Source organism: Carcharodon carcharias, chromosome 10 (genome assembly GCF_017639515.1).
Source record: "Carcharodon carcharias isolate sCarCar2 chromosome 10, sCarCar2.pri, whole genome shotgun sequence".
Taxonomy (NCBI): Eukaryota; Metazoa; Chordata; class Chondrichthyes; order Lamniformes; family Lamnidae; genus Carcharodon; species Carcharodon carcharias.
The window spans coordinates 101,789,846-101,808,412 of NC_054476.1; the positions used below are offsets into that span (position 1 = coordinate 101,789,846).

General features: G+C 41.0%; 1 protein-coding gene across 4 annotated transcripts in view; it reads left to right on the plus strand.

Annotated features, from left to right (window-relative positions):
- The window catches only part of LOC121283645 (lysosomal acid phosphatase-like), a 248,214-nt gene that overhangs the window by 146,212 nt on the left and 83,435 nt on the right, over window positions 1-18,567 (plus strand). For all 4 annotated transcript variants that reach the window (XR_005944304.1, XM_041198438.1, XM_041198440.1 and 1 more), the window contains 2 exons: window positions 2,981-3,133; window positions 3,339-3,437. Coding sequence is in view for 3 of the 4 variants with exons in the window: in XM_041198438.1 (XP_041054372.1) it covers window positions 2,981-3,133; window positions 3,339-3,437 (252 nt within the window). In the remaining variant the exon portion in view is untranslated. The remainder of the gene's footprint in view (window positions 1-2,980; window positions 3,134-3,338; window positions 3,438-18,567) is intronic.

Sequence of the window (18,567 nt, forward strand, 5' to 3'; positions counted from 1 at the left end):
TTGTTTGTAGCCAGAGGTGTCTCAGCCATGGTTCTTTTGCCCAATAGGACCATAACACTGGCCCCCGTGTCCAATTTGAAGTTTGTGAGATGGCCATTTTCCATACACAGTTCTGCCATTGTGCATTGGTGTCATTGGTAAGACCAGCATGTATTACCCTGGAGGAGGAAGTCTTGCATACAACTGAGTGACTTCCTACACATTTCAGGAAGGCAGTTGAGAATCAATCACGTTACTGTGTATCTAGGGCCACAAAGATCATCGATTGTTTACATGACTGGAGGAGACCTTTTGGCCCATTAAGTCGTTCCCAGCTCTTTACAAGAACAATCCAGCTAGTCCCACTCTCTTCCCTTTTACCATAGCCCTTCATATTTTTTCTCTTAACTAATTCGCTTTTGAAAGCTGCGATTGAACACGCTGCCGCCGCTCCTTTAGGCAGTGCATTCCACATCCTAACCAGCAGGTCTGACAGCATCTGTGGAGAGAGAAACAAAGTTAACATTTCAAGTCCATATGACCCTTCTTCAGAGCTAAATACAAGTAGAAATGTGATTAAATTTAGACTGTTTAAGTGGGGTAGTAGGTGGAGCAGATAAAGCAAGATAGAGGGTCAGCAATAGAGATGGCTAAGGAGCGATTGACAAGGATATCATGGATACAAGACAAAGGGAGTGTTAATGGTAGTGGTGAAGACTAAAGAAGGTGCTGATAGTGGCATAAAGGTAAGAAAGCAAAATGTGTTAATAGCAGAACAAGGGTCGGCATTCTGTGAAAGAACAACATGGAAACAAGTGACAGGTGACCCTGTTGGGGTGTGGTGGGGGGAGGAGGTGATGGTTGGGGGGGAAAAGGATAGAAAAAGGGATAAAAAAAGGATGAAACAATGAATAAATGAATACAAATAAAAATAAGTAAATAAAACGTTAAAAATAAATTTTAAAAAGGGACGAAGAATGAGGAGAGATTTCATGGTCTGAAGTTGTTGAACTCAATGTTAAGTCCAGAAGGCTGTGGAGTGCCTAGTCAGAAGATGAGGTGCTGTTCCTCCAGTTTGCGTTGAGCTTCACTGGAACATTGCAGCAGGCCAAGGACAGATATGTGGGCATGAGAGCAGGATGGGGTGTTGAAATGGCAAGCGACAGGGAGGTCTAGGTCATGCTTGCAGACAGATTGAAGGTGTTCCATAAAGCGGTCACCCAGTCTGCATTTGGTCTCTCCAATGTAGAGGAGACCTCATTGGGAGCAGTGAATGCGGTAGACCAAATTGAAGGAGGTGCAAGTGAAGTGCTGCTTCACCTGAAATGAGTGTTTGGGCCTTTGGGCAGTGAGGAGGGAGGAGGTAAAGTGGCAGGTGCTGCAATTTCTGCGATTGCATGGGAAGGTGCTATGAGAAGGGGATGAGGTGTTGGGGGTGATGGAGGAGTGGACCAGGGTGTCACGGTGGAAATGGTCCCAATGGAATGCCGACTGGGGAGTGAAGGAAAGATGTGTTTGGTGGCTGCATCATGCTGGAGTTGGCGGAGGATGATCCTTTGAATGCTAAGGTTGGTGTGGTGAAAATTGAGGACAAGGGGGACCCTATCATGGTTCTGGAAGGGAGAGGAAGGTATGAGGGCAGAGTCGCTGGAGATGGGTCAGAAACGGTTGAGAGAAACCTCAGAGATGAAGGAAGACATGTCAGAAGTACTGTTTTGGAAGGTGGCATCATCAAAACAGATGCACCAGAGGTGAAGGAACTGAGAGGATGGGCTGGAGTCCTTACATGAAGCAGAGTGTGAGGAGCTGTAGTTGAGGTAGCTGTGGGAGTTGGTGGGCTTGTAATGAGTATTGGTGGACAGTCCATCGCCAGAAATGGAAACAGAGATCAGGAGGGGAACGGAAGTGTTGGCAATGGACCATGTGAAGGTGTGAGAGGGGTGGAAATTGGAAGCAAAATTGATAAATTTTTCCAGGTCCGGATGAGAGCATGAAGCGGCACCAATATAGGATTAGAAGAAGGGATTGGGTCAGAGGAATGGGAAGGGATAGAAGGTCCTGGATGGGGGTTGGTATCAGTAAGTTGTCAGACCTTGTGTTCCTTAACACCTGAAAGAAAGAAACAAAGTTTCTTGCTAAGGCGTCGGATGGGACGAAGAATAATATGAAACTGGAGACAAGGGCAGCTTTGAGATGAGTTGAGTCGCTGCTGCTGGAGAGAGAAGTCAAGTGTGTTCATGTGTGTTTGATGCATGACACTGAGTGTAGATCTCAAGATGTGGCGAGAACAGCAGTCTGAGGAACATTGTATGTCCTGGAGATACCTGTAATCTTGGGCAGATTTGAAACATGAGGGATGAAGCTTCAGTTGGAATCTACGTAGGATAAGTCAGAGACAAAGACAGTCGCTGAGGAAGGAAATATGGCTGTGAAAGCGAGTGTTGGTAAGCACCTTGTCAAACACCAGGAAGGACATGGAAAGCAATGAAGGTGAACAGAGCGAAAGAGACAAACAGAAATCCTGTCGGAGAGAGGAGCAGTACTTCTTCAAGGTAAAAGCTAAGATAAAAGCAAAATACTAGAGATGCTGGAAATCTGAAATAAAAGCAGAAAATGCTGGAAAAACTCCGCGGGTCTGACAGCATCTGTGGAGAAACAGAGTTAACATTTTGAGTCCGTATGACCCTTCTTCAGAGCCCCGTTTATCCTGTACAGACCCTTCATGATTTTAAACACCTTCACCAAATCTCCTTTCAACTTTCTCTTCTTTAAGGAGAACATCCCCATACCCTAGTTTCTGTAAGGGGTGGTGCTGGCCATTATTCTTGAACCACTACACTCTTGGTGCTCCAGTGGTGGTGTTGGGTTGGGAATTGACCTAGTGACAATTAAGAAACAGCAATAGAATTGGGTGGGGTTGCTGCTTCAATACCTGGCAGCTGCAAGACCTTGAGAACATGTCTGTTGTGTCTCTTAACCTTTTGTTTTCTCTCCACTGTAGATTTATGTTCGGAGTACGGATGTTGATCGGACTCTAATGAGTGCTCAGTCGGATCTGGCTGGTCTGTACCCTCCACGTGAATATCAGATCTTCAAACCTGACCTTAACTGGCAACCAATTCCCGTGCATACAGTGCCTGCAGAAGACGAAAAGGCAAGTATCCGTAACACTGAGAGTGCAGGGAGAGCAGTGCCTTCTGGGATAGAGTTCCTTTTCCTGTATCACTCAACTCACCACCCACTGGGGCAGGGTTTGATATTGTTAACTGGCTTGATCCAGTCTTTCCTCTGATTTGTTGTGGCACTAGTTTGGACCCTTTTCACCTAACATCTACTGAAAGCAATGTCTGTTGTTTCAGTTTCTCAAGTTCCCAATACCAAATTGCCCTCGCTTTGACAAGTTGCTGGAGGAGTCGATGAACAGCAAAACAGTTCAGGATAAGGTGAAGGAAAATCAGGCAAGTGTCAAGAACCTGTCATTAATGTGTGTCTGTCTGTTGTGGCGGAATTTTCCATGCCCTCTGGCATCATGGTGGGTATGAGCAGACAATATGGCGGGAAGGCCAAAAATCTATTTCATGATGTTGTGAAACCAGTTTACAATCGTATGCTCCACCCAACACTCACGCTGACATGTTTCACAACTGAACATAAGTGATGTGCACCTGGCAAGCTGCACTTCACTCGGGACTTCGAGGCTTGTTTGCTTACCTTGCTTCAAACAGCACTCACGGTTAACATCAGCACCAGGCTTCGCAGGCATTAGGAGGACTCACGGGCAGGCCTCTACCTACCAGACCAACCATAAGGTAGGGGTAATGTTTCAATGGCAACAGGGCTATGGCTTGCTTGGGGTAGGGAGAGAAGTGGCCTCAGGCAAGGGAAGAGGCTGCAGGATGAGAGTTATATTGGGGAAGGGTTTTATCATAGGGTGTGTGTGGGGACACATGTTAATCGTATCTGCAAGCTTTAAATCATCAAAAGAAGCTAGGTGTTTGACATGCTAATAAGTAAACATGGATGTTTGCTTTGCATGTAAGGTGTGATGGGAATTTGCAATTTTAGAAAGATTAAGATTTGGATTTCAAAGGGATTTTAGTCTGTTTACAACTAGCCAGATAAGCAAGGCTAAGGAATATGTTTATTTTTCTCAAAGGTTACTGACAATAAATGGTAGCAACATGAAAGTTTTTATATTGTGAGGTAGGTACAGTTTCAAAGACATATGAAACAATAAAATTTGCATATTAAAAAGAGAGAAACATGGCCTCATTCTCCTTTATATATGTGTCTGGTGAAGGCCCTGTGAGATCTAAAAGAAATATGTGAAATAACCTTAATGAAGCTTCTAGCATTTGTGCATAAGTCTGCTGTCTACTGAAAGCTGCAAAAAAGCCATTTGGAATTCCACTGTCCAGGGTATTGTGTTCATTTGCTGGATCTACTTAAAATTTATAATCTATTTTAAGGCCGTTGCCTTAAAGCGGGTGTAATTGGGAGTCGGGTTAATTAAGAATTTTAGGAATTATTATAGGAGTAATTGTAGTCTTATGTTTATGCTTAACATTTTTTATTTTGTTAATAAATATTCTAATTTAACTTTTTTAATTCTAAAAGTCTTGGTGGACTTATTACTTCTGAATTCTGGACACGCATCTCAAATAAATACAAATTGAAAAATCGTTGAGATAGAGCGACCACATTTACCTCGTGGATTTGATCCACCTGTCACACATCATCTGCTGCATCATAACAATCTGTGCAAGTGGGCTTAAGAGGTTGAGGGCTGAGGAGGCAGCCTCCAGAGGACATGAGTCCAGATGGAGATGTGAGGGTGCATGTGAGTGAGTGGTGATGTCCCTTGAGCTGGCACTGAGTGAGATGCCAGTGAATGTGTGATGGGCTTGGGTGTATGAGCTCAACACTCAAGCCCATCACACATGGGCTTGAGTGTTGAGCTCACACACTCAACATTGCCACCGCCTCCCAAGCTGGAGTGATGACACTGGGCCTCCTACAGTCAGAGTGGGGATAGAGGATATCGCAGTGGGCTCCAAAGGTGTCCAGAAGGCGTCTCGGAGATGCACCACTGAATCGAGGGGCTGCAGTCGTCTTGCCTTTCGGGGCCATGTCTTCTATGCAGCAGTCCTGGACTGGAAGCACTGAGAGGTGTGCGTGCACGGCTACCATTTAAATATTGTGCTTGGTGTGCACAAGTGACGAGGTGGCGGCATGGCAAGTGAATGAGAACCCACTCACCATCAAAACGGCATGTTTCCCAGGAATGCATGATTAATGAGAGGGGTTTGGGATGAAATGGCATGAAAAGGTGCCATTGCAGCTGGTGGGTAAAATGTTCGTTTTCCCACCCGCGACCGCACTCGGTGCAAATCTGGGATGATTCCGCCCAGTGTGTCTACAGGCATACGTGTAAGGCTGTACAACTAAATCACTCGCATTTATGCAGCACCTTTCACGACCTCAGCCACCCTAAAAAGCATTACAGCCAATGAAGTGTGTTTGAAGTGTAATGTTGGAACGATGCCACAACAGCAAGCTCCCACAAACAGCAATCTAATAGATGAGCAGACCATATGTATTTAGTTATGTTGTTTGAGGGATTGACCATGAAACCAGGGAGAACCCATGTACTGTTCTTTGAATAGTGACCTGGGTTCTGTAAGGAAAGATGGGGCTTTGATTTAATATCAGCACCTCTGTCAGCTGCCCCAGTACTATGCATGAATGTCAACCTGGATTATAAATTCAAGTCTTTGCTATGGGACTTGCACCCAAGAATCCTCTTCACTTCAAGGGAAGAATGTTAACATTGTGCCATGGCTGACACAATATGGGAGGGTATACTCCCCATTTGGATAGTTTCCTTGATAGGCTGGTTATAGGCATGTTATGACATGGCAGATTATGTGTGCCAGGTGGATCAAATCCCCAAAGGAAACTTGATCACAGGGTCACAACTGTTCTGCGATTTGTTTTTGTTTTTTCAAGAGGCATGCCCTGAATTCAGAAGTAATAAGACTACCAGGACTTAAGAGATTTTTTTAGAAAACTAAATTAAACATTTATCAACAAAGGAAAAGATTTCAAGCACATACTTAGGTGTCAAGAAGCTATAGAATGTCTATAATGTTATTGGAAATTTATTTTAAAATAGAGTAATAGTGTGTTTGTGTGTGTGTGTGTTTCTTAATTGGATTAAAGCCAGCTGGTCTAGAGGCTTTGATATATAGAAGAGAAGTAGGGTTGAAATGGTAATTAAGTAAACAAGGTGAAGTGAAAAGGGGCAATTTGCATTTTTAAATAAACCATTCAAAAGAATGGGTGAAATATTACAACTAGTTTGAAGAAGTCAAACAATGCATTTACTTTTTTCAAAGCTTACTAATAAAATTGGTGTTATGAAAGGGTTTTATTGTTAGAAGAAGTAAAGTTAAAAAAACCTAGTGAGAGAATTTGCATTCAAAGAGGAAAATATGTATAAAGGAAGAGAAGGCTGTTGGTAAAAGAGAGTGGATTCTAAGATCTAAAGTCTCCAGCCTGTAAGCCTCATGCTGCTTTGTGCAAGGACTCAGAGCTGAAAGAAACCCATTTTGAATGTGACTGTCCAGAGTGTGCTTTGCCAGGGGTCTGTTTAAATCTATGATTTAGTATTGGCTTATCGGAGGTGTAACTAAGAGTCAGATTAATTAGGGGATTTTTGTAGTTATTATAGTAGTAATTTTGTAGACACAAGCATGTGCTTACAATCTTTCTTGTATTGATAAATGTTTAATTTAGTTTTATAAAAACCTCTTGAGACTCTGTGGTCTTGTTACAACTGAATTCAAAGCCTGCACCTCGAAACAAATTGCAAATGGGTTATGATTGTTTGAACAGCTCAACATTTACCATTGGCTGTGTTATAATTGGGGGCTCTTTGTGGAATATATTTGAAATTCCTTGATTTTTTTTTGGAACTGGTGAATCTTAAGGTTACGAGTAAGAGAAGCACTTTGAATTCAGGAGTTGGTGTGAGGTATTTTTGAAGTGATGAGACTGCAAAAATGGCTGTATCCATAGCTAAATCTTTTTGGAAGTAGAAGATATAACTCTGGGTTACAGAAAGTATCCAAGAATAAGTTAACAGAGTTAGTGGATAAATTATAATTGGGGTCACCTAGGAAATCAGATATAATTTGAAGGTATAGCACAGCATTTGAAGTTGGAAGTGATACCTGACATGAGTGAGTCACAGCTGGAGGTAGTGAGACTTCAGTTTGAAATGAAGAAGCTTCAATTTGAACAAGCAAAGGAAATGAAAAAATACTGGAACTAGAGAAAGCAGAAAAAGACAAGGAAACAGAGATTATTTCAAAAGGAAATGGAAATGCAAAAACTTAATCTCCAGAGGGAAAAGTTAGCAATGGAAGAGAGAATTAAGGAAAGAGACAGAGAATATCGACTTAAAAGGCTGGAAGCTTTTTTAAAAAATCTTAGATTCTGAGTAAAGTTCTAATGAGGAAAATCCTTTAATTTAAAACCCATTGGGGTGATGTTTAAATTTGTACAAGCTCTTCCAAAGTTTGAGGAAAAAGATGTTGAGCTTTATTTCATTTGTGAACAGATGAAATGGCCACAGGAAAACTGGACATTGTTGTTACAATCCAAGTCAGTGGGCAGAGCATATGAGTTCTATGCTTCACTGTCCTGAAAAGGTATCGGTGAATTATCTTGTGGTAAAAAGGGCTGTTTTGAGTGCATTTCAGTTGGTTCCTGAGGCATATAGGCAGAAATTTAGGGATATAAAACAGCTTGGGCAAATTTCTTTTGAGTTTGAGAGAGTAAAACAAAATAATTTTGACAGGTGGATAAGGGCATTAAAAATAGAGGCAACATATGCAGCTCTTCGAGAAGTAATTCTTTTGGAAGAATTTAAAGACTCAGTGTCATTAGTAGTGAGAACTTGTGGAGGAACAGAGGGTTCAAATAATAAGACAAGCAGCAGAGATAATTAACAATTATGAGTTAGTTCATAGAACTAAACCATTTTTTCATCATCCTTTTAAATCAGAGAAGGATGGAAAGTGGGAAGGTGAAAGGAAGGTGGGTAGTCAGAGAAAAGAAGGAGTAGGTGGAAAGTCCCAGGAAGTTTTTTCTCATTAAAAAGGAAGATGCTGGGGGTAGAAGTGACATTCGAAAATTGAGGTGCTTTCATTGTAATAAAGTTGGACACACAAAGCCAGTGTGCTGGAAAATGCAGGGAAAGTCTGTTGGAATCATTGGGGTGCAGAAAATTTCTGGAGGTCAAAGTTCAGGCATAGGAAAAACCAGTAGTTTGTGTACAAGTAAAACGGGGAAAATCAGTGATGGGTAAAGAATGTGGCTTGTGTTCATAATTAACCCAAGGGAGTTTGGAGGAGCAGGTTTCAGAAATGTTTAAAGATTTTGTGTGTGGATGGAAAGGTTTTCCATGTATACAAGGTGGAGGAGGTAAAGATGTTAAAATTTTAAGAGACACAGGGGCTGGTCAATCCTTAATGTGGGACAGTGACATTTGTTGTTCGAAGGGAGTATTGCAGGAATAGGTGATAATAAATGGGGTTCATGGAGATGCTAAACCTATTTCATTGGGGAAGGTAAATTTAAAGAGTAAGTCGTGAAGTGACTGTTGGAGTGGTGGAAAAATTGCCCATTGCAGGGGTTCAATTTATTCTGAGTAATGATATAGATGGATCACCATTGTGGGTGATGCTTATGGTGGTTGAGCAGCCTGTGGAAGTGTTTTCAACAGAGGTGTTGCAAGCTGGATTGTTTCCAGATTGTGTGATCATGAGATCACAGGCACAGGTTGAAACAAGAAAAACAAGAAGGACAGGCAGTTTAAAGGCAGGAAGAAGGTGTTGAAATCCAATTAGCAGGCACAGTGTTTGATAACATTGTTCAGAAGGACACAGCAGAGGAAAGGCAGTTGAGGAGTTTAGCTCAACGCAGTTGATTGAGTTGCAGCAAAAAGATTTGCAATTAAAACAGTTACATCAGACAGCTTACTCAGAAACAGGCAAAACATATTCACCCTTAAGGGTGATATTTTAATGAGAAAGTGGAGGCCGGATCATATCTCAGCAAATGGAAACTGAAGGGAGGTACATCGGATTGTTATCCCAGTTGGGTATAGAGTTGAGATTCTGAGGATTGCTCATGAAGTTCCAATGGGGGACATTTAGGAATTAAAAGACACAGGCAAAAATACAAGAAGCATTTTTATTGGCCTGGATTGCATAGAGGTATAGTCAAATTCTGTAGAACATGTCACACATATCAGGTGATAGAGAAACCACAAGCAATGATTAAGCCGGCATCTTCAATTCCAATACCACGATTTGAAGAACCTTTTACTAGGGCCACGATTGATTGTGTGAGAACCTGTCTAAGACTGAAAGTGGAAATCATTACTTACTGACAAAAATGGATGAGTCTACAGATTTCCTAAAGCAATACCTTTGAGAAATATTACAAACAAGAAAACTGTGGAAGATCTAACTAAATATTTTTACAAGATATGGTTTACCTAAGGAAATACAATCAGATTAGGATTCAAATTTTGTATCACAGCTGTTTAAGGGAGTAATGAACAGTTTGGGGATAAAACAGTTTAAGTTAACAGCTTATCATCCTGAGTCACAAGAGGCTTTGGAAAGATGGCATCAAACTCACAAATCTATGATGAGAGCATACTGTCAGAATTATCACAGGATTAGGATAAGGGAATTCCATTCTTGTTATTTTTTATTAGGGACACTCCTAATTTGTTGGCTGGTTTCAATCCTTTCGAACTAGTTTATGTTGATGAGGTAAGAGGACCACTGAAATTGATTTATGAGAAATTGGTTGGTCAAAATTCAGAAACCACTCTCCTGGATTACACAGAGAGAGATTAGACAGAGTGTGTGAGTTGGCTAGGGAACATTTAAAGATATCACAGCAAGTAATGAAAGTGAAAGGCTACAGCTCAGAATTTTGTTGCTGGAGATAGAGTGCTAGTTCTTTTACCAGTACTCGGGGACTCATTAAAGGCAAGGTTTACTGGGCCTTACAGGATTGAAAAGAAACTGAGTGAAGTAAATTAATAAATACTCCAGGTAGAAGAAAGAAGCAGAGGGTATGTCACGTAAATATGTTAAAAAAATACTTTGACAGGGAAGAGGACCAAAAGGATGTGTTAGTGGTGGTAGATAATGAGAAAGAGGTAGAAATGCAGGACTCTGAAATTGACTTTCCTCTAATCAAATTGGATAATGAGGAGGTACTTGAAAATTTAAATGAAACATTGAGTTACCTTCCAAACAAGTGCCAGAGTGATTTGGAAAAGTTATTGTAGTCACACAAACCCAATTGTGGGAATAAGTTGGGGAAGACAGATTTAGCTATATATTATGTGTCCGTAGAAGTTTCCTCTTCAATAAGTCAACATCTTTATAGATTAAATCCAAAAAAGTTATTACAAATACAGGAAGAAATTGACTTCATGCTTCTACATAATATCATTGAGTCCAGCTGCAGTAAATGGAGTTCGCCTGTTATACTGGTATCGAAACCAGATGGCACACAAAGACTGTGTGTGGACTTTCAAAAGGATTTATATCTTATTCCACAGTTGGAGGATTGCATTCAGAAAGTGGGATAATCAAAATTTATCACAAAGATTGACTTGCTAAAAGGATATTGGCAAGTACTGTTGTTGGAGAGGGCAAAGGGGATATCGGCTTTTGCGATGCCAAGTGGACTATATCAGTTTAAAGTCATGCTATTTGATATGAAGAATGCACCTGCAACATTTCAAAGACTAACAATCAAAGTAATTGCAGGTCTAAGCAATTGTGCTGTTTATATTGATGATTTAATAGTTTTCAGTCAGACGTGGGAGGAGCATTTATAGCATCTGGAAGAATTATTTACTCAATTACAAGAAGCTAATTTGGTGATGAACTTGGCTAAAAATGAATTTGCAAAAGCGCAAGTTATATATCTAGGTCATACCATTGGACATGGTAAGATGGCTCCGAGAGATGTGAAAGTCAAAGCTATTGTGGATTTCCCAGGGTCTACAACAAAATGAGAAGTTTTGAGATTTCTGGGCATGAGTGGGTTTTACTGGAAATGTATGCCAAATTTTAGCAGTGTGGTTGCTGCACTGGCTGAACTATTTAAAAAGAACAGGAAGTTTCAATCGACGCCGGAGCATCAGAAGGCATTTGACAGTTTGAAAACTGTGTTAACTACGACACCAGTTTTGGCAGTACCCAATTATGCCAAGCAATTTAAGTTGGCCGTTGGTGCAAGCAATATAGGCGTTGGGGTTGTACTGTTACAAGAAGATGACACTGGAATTGAAAAAACAATGTTGTATTTTTCAGGACGTTGAATGCACATCACAGAAGATATTCAACAATTGAAAAGGAGACATTGGGTTTGGTGTTAGCACTGCAGCATTTCAAAATCTATGTGGCAAACAATTCATCAGAAATAATTGTTTATACAGACCACAATCCTTTAAAGTTTCTGGACAAATTTCGAGACAGAAGTGCATGGCTATTTAGGTGGAGCCTACTACTGCAACCATTTAATCTACAGATTATACATATTACTGGTAGAGAAAATCTGTTTGCAGATGCGTTATCAAGAGCTTGAAGCTTAACGGGAAAATTGGACATTTAAAAACCTTGACACCGAACTTGAATGATTTCTGCTAATACCAAGGATTTGTGTATATATATGTTAATGCGTACATCTGGTAATGAAAGAGAGTAAGTATATAGATAAGTATAGGAGATAGTGTAAGATGGGCTAATAAAAATGAATCGTGGTTTGTGTTGTGTCTCTGTGTGTGTGTGAGAGAGAGAAAGGAGCAATTTGCATTTTTAAATAAACCATTCAAAAGAATGGGTGAAATATTACACCTAGCCAGAAGTCAAACAATATGTTTACTTTTTCCAAAGCTTACTAATAAAACTGGTGTTACGAAAGGGTTTTATTGTTAGAAGAGATAAAGCTCAAAAAACCTAGTGATGCAACGAGAATTTGCATTCAAAGAGGAAAATATGTATAAAGGAAGAAAAGGCTGTTGGTAAAAGAGAAGGGATTCTAAGATCTAAAGCCTCCAGCCTGTAAGCCTTAAACTGCTGTCTGCAAGGATCCGGAGCGGAAAGAAACTCATTTTGAATGTGACTGTCCAGAGTGTGCTTTGCCAGGGGTCTGTTTAACTCTGTGTTTCACTGTTGCCGTAATGGAGATGTAACTAGGGGTCAGATTAATTAAGAGATTTTTGTCGTTTTATAGTAGTAATTTTGTAGACGTATGTATGTGCTTACAATCTTTCTTGTATTAATAAATGTTTCATTTAGTTTTATAAAAACCTCTTGAGACTTGATCTTATCACTACTACTGAATTCAAAGCCTGACTCTTGAAACATACAAATTGCAAATGGGCTATGACAGTTGTTTCAAATTTCCCTCTGGGATTTCAACAGGTCAGCATTTACCTTTGGCTGTGTCATAATAATAGGTCTATGAATTACTACTATAATAACTCCTAAAACCCCTAATTAACCTGACTCTCAGTTACAACTCCATTAAGGCAGCAGTAAAAAAACAAATAGATTTAAACAGATCCAGGCAAAGTTGCATGATACTCTGGACAATAGACTTCAAAGTGAGTTTTCTCAGCTTCAGTTCCCGTAGACAGCAACTTGATGCACAGAGGCTCCAAGCTTTTCACACTTGTGTTAGAGTTTAGGATGCCTTCTCCTCTGACACACAGTCTCATCTCCTTCATACATGTTTCTCCCTTTTAAATGCAAATTCCATTGTTCTGATATGTCTTTGGAACTTTGGAACACAAATAACTGGTTTTTGCTGTGCCTGAACCTCAGAACCCACAGTACTTGTACTTCTAGAACTTTTCTGCATCCCAATAATCCCAACAGATTTGCCCTGTAAGTTCCAACACATTGGCATCATGTGCCCAAATTTATTACGATGAAAACACCTCAACTTTCGTGTGTCACTTCTACCCTCAGCACCTTCCTGTTCAGTGATAGTCTCTCCTCTTGGCAGTATGTAACCTGTTCACTGAGAGTCTGTCCTATTGACAAAGTGTAATCTATTCACTGAGAGTTTGTCCTATTGACAGTGTGTAACCTGTTGACTGACCAGCTCTCCTATTGACAGTGTGTACCCTGTTCACTTACATTCTCTCCTATTGACAATATGTTACCTCTTCACCGAAAGCCTGTCCTATTGATAGTAGGTATCCTGTTCACTGAGAGTCTGTCCTTTTGACTGTGTGTATCTGGTTCACTGACAGCCTGTACTACTGACATGGATTTGCAGATTGTCTGTACTATTGACAGCATAGAACCTGTTCACTGAGAGTCTGTCCTATTGATTGTGTGTATCCTGTTCTGTCATATTCTCTATGATTGCCAGTGTGTAGCCTGTTCCCTTGCGGTCTGTCCTATTGACAGTGTGTAACCTATTCAGTGACAGTTTCTTCTGTTGACAGCATGTAACCTGTTCAATCACAGTGTCTCCCGTTGACAGTTTGTAACCTGAGAAAAACCTTCTTGGGAATTTCTACCAGTTTTCCTCTTCCATGACTACCCACTGTCCTTTCACCTTCCCACTTCCTATCCTCTGATTTAAAAGGTTGATGAATAAAATGTTTAGATATGTGAACTAACTCATAATCATCATCTATCTCTGCTGCTTGCCTTACTGTTTCAACCCTCTTGTTCCTCCACATGAGTTCTCACTACTGAAAGAATTGAATCTTTAAATTCTTCCAAAATATTTACTTCTCTAAGAGCTGCATATGTCATTTCTATCTTTAATGCTTATGTCCAACGGCCAAAATTTCTTTATTTTACTCTCTCAAACTCAATAGAAGTTTGCCCAGGCTGTTTTCTCATATTCCTAAATTTCAGCCTGTTTGACTCAGGAACCAACTCATATGCACTCAAAATAGCCTTTTTTACCACATCATAGTCCACTGACATTTCTTCTGTAGGCGAAGCATAAACCTCATGTGCTCTACTCACCAACCTAGATTGTAACAACAATGTCCAGTTTTCCTGTGGCCATTTCATCTATTTAATTACCTTCTCAAATGAACTAAAGAACTCTTCCACATCTCTTTTCTCAAACTTTAGAAGAGCTTGCATAAATTTAAACATCTCCCCATTAGGTTTAAGTTTAAAGGTTTTCTCATCATCAGAACTTTATTCAGCATCTGATGTCTCCTATTTAAAGTCCAGATTTTTAGGTTCGTTCTCTGTCTCTTTCCTTGTGTCTTTCTTTCTTTCTTAATTTCACCATTTCAAATTCCCGTTCCTGTCGTTTTTCTTTCTCCTGTCTTTCCACCAGTTCCCTTTGGAATGCCGTTTCTCTTTCCTTTTTTTCTTTCTCTGCCTTTTCTTTCTCTGCTACCTCTAGTTCAAGTTTTTTTTTTCATTTCCGTTGCTTGATCAAATTCAAGCCTCTTCATTTCAAACTGAAGTCTCACTACCTCCAGCTGTGACTCATTAGAGGCAGGTATCATTTCTAACTTCAAATGTTGTGCTGTCACTTCAACTATGTCTGCTTTCTTTGCCTGTACAGGTAACCTTAACTACAGCTTATCCATCAATTCTGTTAACCTACCCTTAGATACTTTTTGTAACCCAACCAGAGTTACATCTTCTACTTCCAAAAAAGTTTTAGCCATGGATACAGCCATTTTGCAGTCTCACCACGTTAAAAATACCTCGTACCAACTCCTGAATTCAAAGTGCTTCTTGAACTCATAACTTTAAGATTCAGCTACTCCATACCAATCAAGGAATTTCAAATATCCTGGACGAGCCCCCAGTTTTGTTAAGACATGGCAAATGATGTGTGCCACATGGATCAAATCCATGAGGGAAACTTGATCACTCAGTCACAACTGTTTTGCAATTGTATTTTTTTTTTCGAGAAGCATGCCCTGAATTCAGAATTAATAAGACTACCATGACTTGAGTTTTTTTAGAAAACTAAATTAAACATTTATTAAAAAAAGATTTCAAGCACTTGCATAGGTCTACAAATTACTACTATAATAACTCATAAAACCCCAAATTAATCTGTCTCCCAGTCACATCTCCATTAAGGCAACAGTAAAAAAACAAATAGATTTAAACAGATCCAGGCAAAGTTACATGATACCCTGGACAGTAGAATTCAAAGTGAGTTTTCTGAGCTTTGATTTCTGAAGACAGCAACTTGATGCACAGAGGCTTGAGGCTTTTCACACTTGTGTTAGATCTTAGACTGCCTTCTTCTCTGACACAAAGCCTCATCTTCTTTATATATGTTTCTCCCTTTTTAATGCAAATCCCATTGTTCCAATATGTCTTTGGAACTTTATATTTCTCATAATATAAATCATAGTGCTCATATTATCAGTAACCTTTGGGAGAAATAAACACACTGTTTGGCTTAATTTTTCTGGCTAAGTGTAACATTCTACCATCTCTTTGAAATTCAAACCTAATTTATCTATAAATGCAAATTTTCATCACTCTTCACATTCTAAAACTTCAGCCATGTTTATATATTTAGCATTTCAAACCTAGCTTCTTTTGATGACTCAAAGCCTCCAGACCAGCTGTCTCCAAATCAAAGAACAAAGCAAAGTACAGCACGTGAACAGGCCCTTCGGCCCTCCAAGCCTGCGACGATCATATTGCCTGTCAAACTAAAACATTTTGCACTTCCGGGGTCCATATCCCTCTATTCCCACCTTATTCATGTATGTGTCAAGCTGCCTCTTAAACACCACTGTCGTACCTGCTTCCACCACCTCCTCTGGCAGCGAATTCCAGACACTCACTACCCTTTGCGTAAAAAACTTGCCCTGCACATCACCTCTAAAGTTTTCTCCTCTCACCTTAAATCTATGTCCCCCAGTAATTGACTCTTCCAGCCTGGGAAAAAGCTTCTGACTATCTACTCTGTCCATGCCACTCATAATTTTGTAAACATCTATCAAGTCGCCCCTCAATCTCCGTCGCTGTAGTGAGAACAATCCAAGTTTCTCCAACCTCTCCTTAAAACTAGCTAATAACCTCCAAACCAGGCAGCATCCTGGTAAACCTCCTCTGCGCCCTCTCCAATGCCTTCACATCCTTCTGGTAATGTGGCGACCAGAATTGCATGCAATATTCCAAGTGTGGCCTAACCAAGGTTCTATACAGCTGCAGCATGACTTCCCAGCTTTTATACTCAGTACCCCTGCCAATGAAGGCAAGCATGCCATATGCCTTCCTGACTACCTTATCCACCTACGTTGCCATTTTCAGTGACCTGTGGACCTGTACACCCAGATCCCCCTGCCCGTCGATGCACTTAAGGGTTCTGCCATTTACAGTATAATTCCTACCTGTATTAGACCTTCTAAAATGCATTACCTCGCATTTGTCCGGATTAAACTCCATCTGCCATTTTTCTGCCCACGTCTCCAACCGTTCTATATCCCAGTGTATCCTTTGACAATCCTCTTCACTATCTCAATTAAATCTCACACACTCTCTCTCTCTCTCTCTCTCTCTCACACAAACACACACACACACACACACAATCCAACCCCCACTATTAACCTACCTTTACAATAAATCACAATAATATTATGAGAATTATTATATTTTCAGCAGTAAAGGCTGCAAGGGAAAGGAATCACTGGTAAGTAGTGGGTAAGGTATTTACTACTTATAGTTTTACTGCTTATAGTTTAAGGTCTTTTGTGGTTTATAGTTTGTATATTCTACAGTAACAAGGATCAGGAAAGAAGGGTCCTAGAATAATTCACTTAAAAGGTTTAATTTAAAGGGATAAGTCATGGCAGGAGCGCTCAAAGCTTTAGTGTGCTCCATGTGGGAAGCCAGAGACATTTCCAGTGCCCGGGACCAGCATGTGTGCAGGAAGTGTGTCCAGCTGCAGCTCCTGGAAGCTCGGATTTCAGAGCTGGACCGGCAGCCAGGGACACTGTGGAGCATCCGCGAGTCTCAGAGCATCGTGGATAGCACGTTTAGAGAGGTGGTCACATCAAAGATAAGGGGACTTGAGGAAGGAAGGGAATGGGTGACCACTAGGCAGTCAAAGAGAAACAGGCAGGTAGTTCAGGAGTCCTCTGGGGTCCCACTGGCAAATCGGCATTTTGGAGGCTGATGACGGCGCTGGTTCCTCCAGGGAGTGCGGACAGAGCCAAGCTTCTGGCACCACAAGCAGCCTGTCTGTACAGGAGGGGAAGCGGAGCAATAATAAAAGGGGATTCTATAGTCAGGGGAACAGATAGGCGCTACTGTGGTCGTCAACGTGACTCAAGGATGGTATGTTGCCTCCTTGGTACCAGGGTCCAGGATGAACGGCTGCAGGGTATCCTGAAGGGGGAGGATGATAAGGCAGAGGTCATGGCACATGTTGGTACCAATGACATAGGTAGAAAGAGGGATGAGGTCTTGCATCAAGAATTCAAGGAGTTAGGCAGTAGACTAAAAAGCAAGACCTCTCAGGTTGTAATCTCTGGATTACTCCCAGTGCCACGTGCTGGCGAGCTCAGAAATAGGAGAATAACGCAGATGAATACGTGGCTTAAGAGTTGGTGCAAGAGGAAAGGTTTTAGATTCCTGGATCACTGGGACTGTTTCTGGGGAAGTTGGGACCTGTACAAGTGGAACGGTTTACATCTGAACCACAGCGGACTAACATCCTTGCGGGTGGGTTTGCTAGTGCTGTTGGGAGGAGTTTAAACTAATTCTGCAGGGAGAGGGGACACAGAATGTAAGCAGAATAGGGACACATCATAATACAGTAAAACAATCAAGTCAGAGGAGTACAGCTGCATAAATTTTCAAGGAAGTAAGGCACAGCTGGATGGCCTCTACTTTAATGCCAGGTGTATTACAGGTAAAACGGATGAGTTAAGGGTGAGGATTGACACGTGAAATTGTGATATAGTAGCCATCACTGAGACGTGGCTGAGGGAGGGGCAGGATTGGCAGCTCAACATTCCGGGATATAGAATCTTCAGGTGAGACAGGGGAGGGGGTAAAAGGGGTGGAGGCATTGCATTATTATTTAAGGAGTCAGTTACTGCAGTAAGGAGAGAGGATATCTTGGAGGGGGCATCGAATGAAGCTTTGTGGGTAGAGCTTAGGAATAAAAAAGGGGCAGTCACATTGCTAGGTGTTTATTATAGACCCCCAGATAGTCAGCAGGAAATTGAGGAGCAAATGTGTGCACAATTTGCGGAGGTGTGTAAAAACAATAACAATAAGGTGATTACATTAGGTGATTTCAAATTTCCCAACATTAATTGGGATAGACATAGAGCTAAGGGCTTGGATGGAGTAGATTTCTTGAACTGTGTGCAGGAGAACCTCTTCGGCCAATATGTAGAGTGTCCAACAAGGGATGGCTGGACCTAATTCTGGGGAATGAAGCCGGACAGGTGGCTGAGGTGGTGGTGGGCAAGCATTTTAGCGATAGCGACCACAACATGGTACAGTTTAAGCT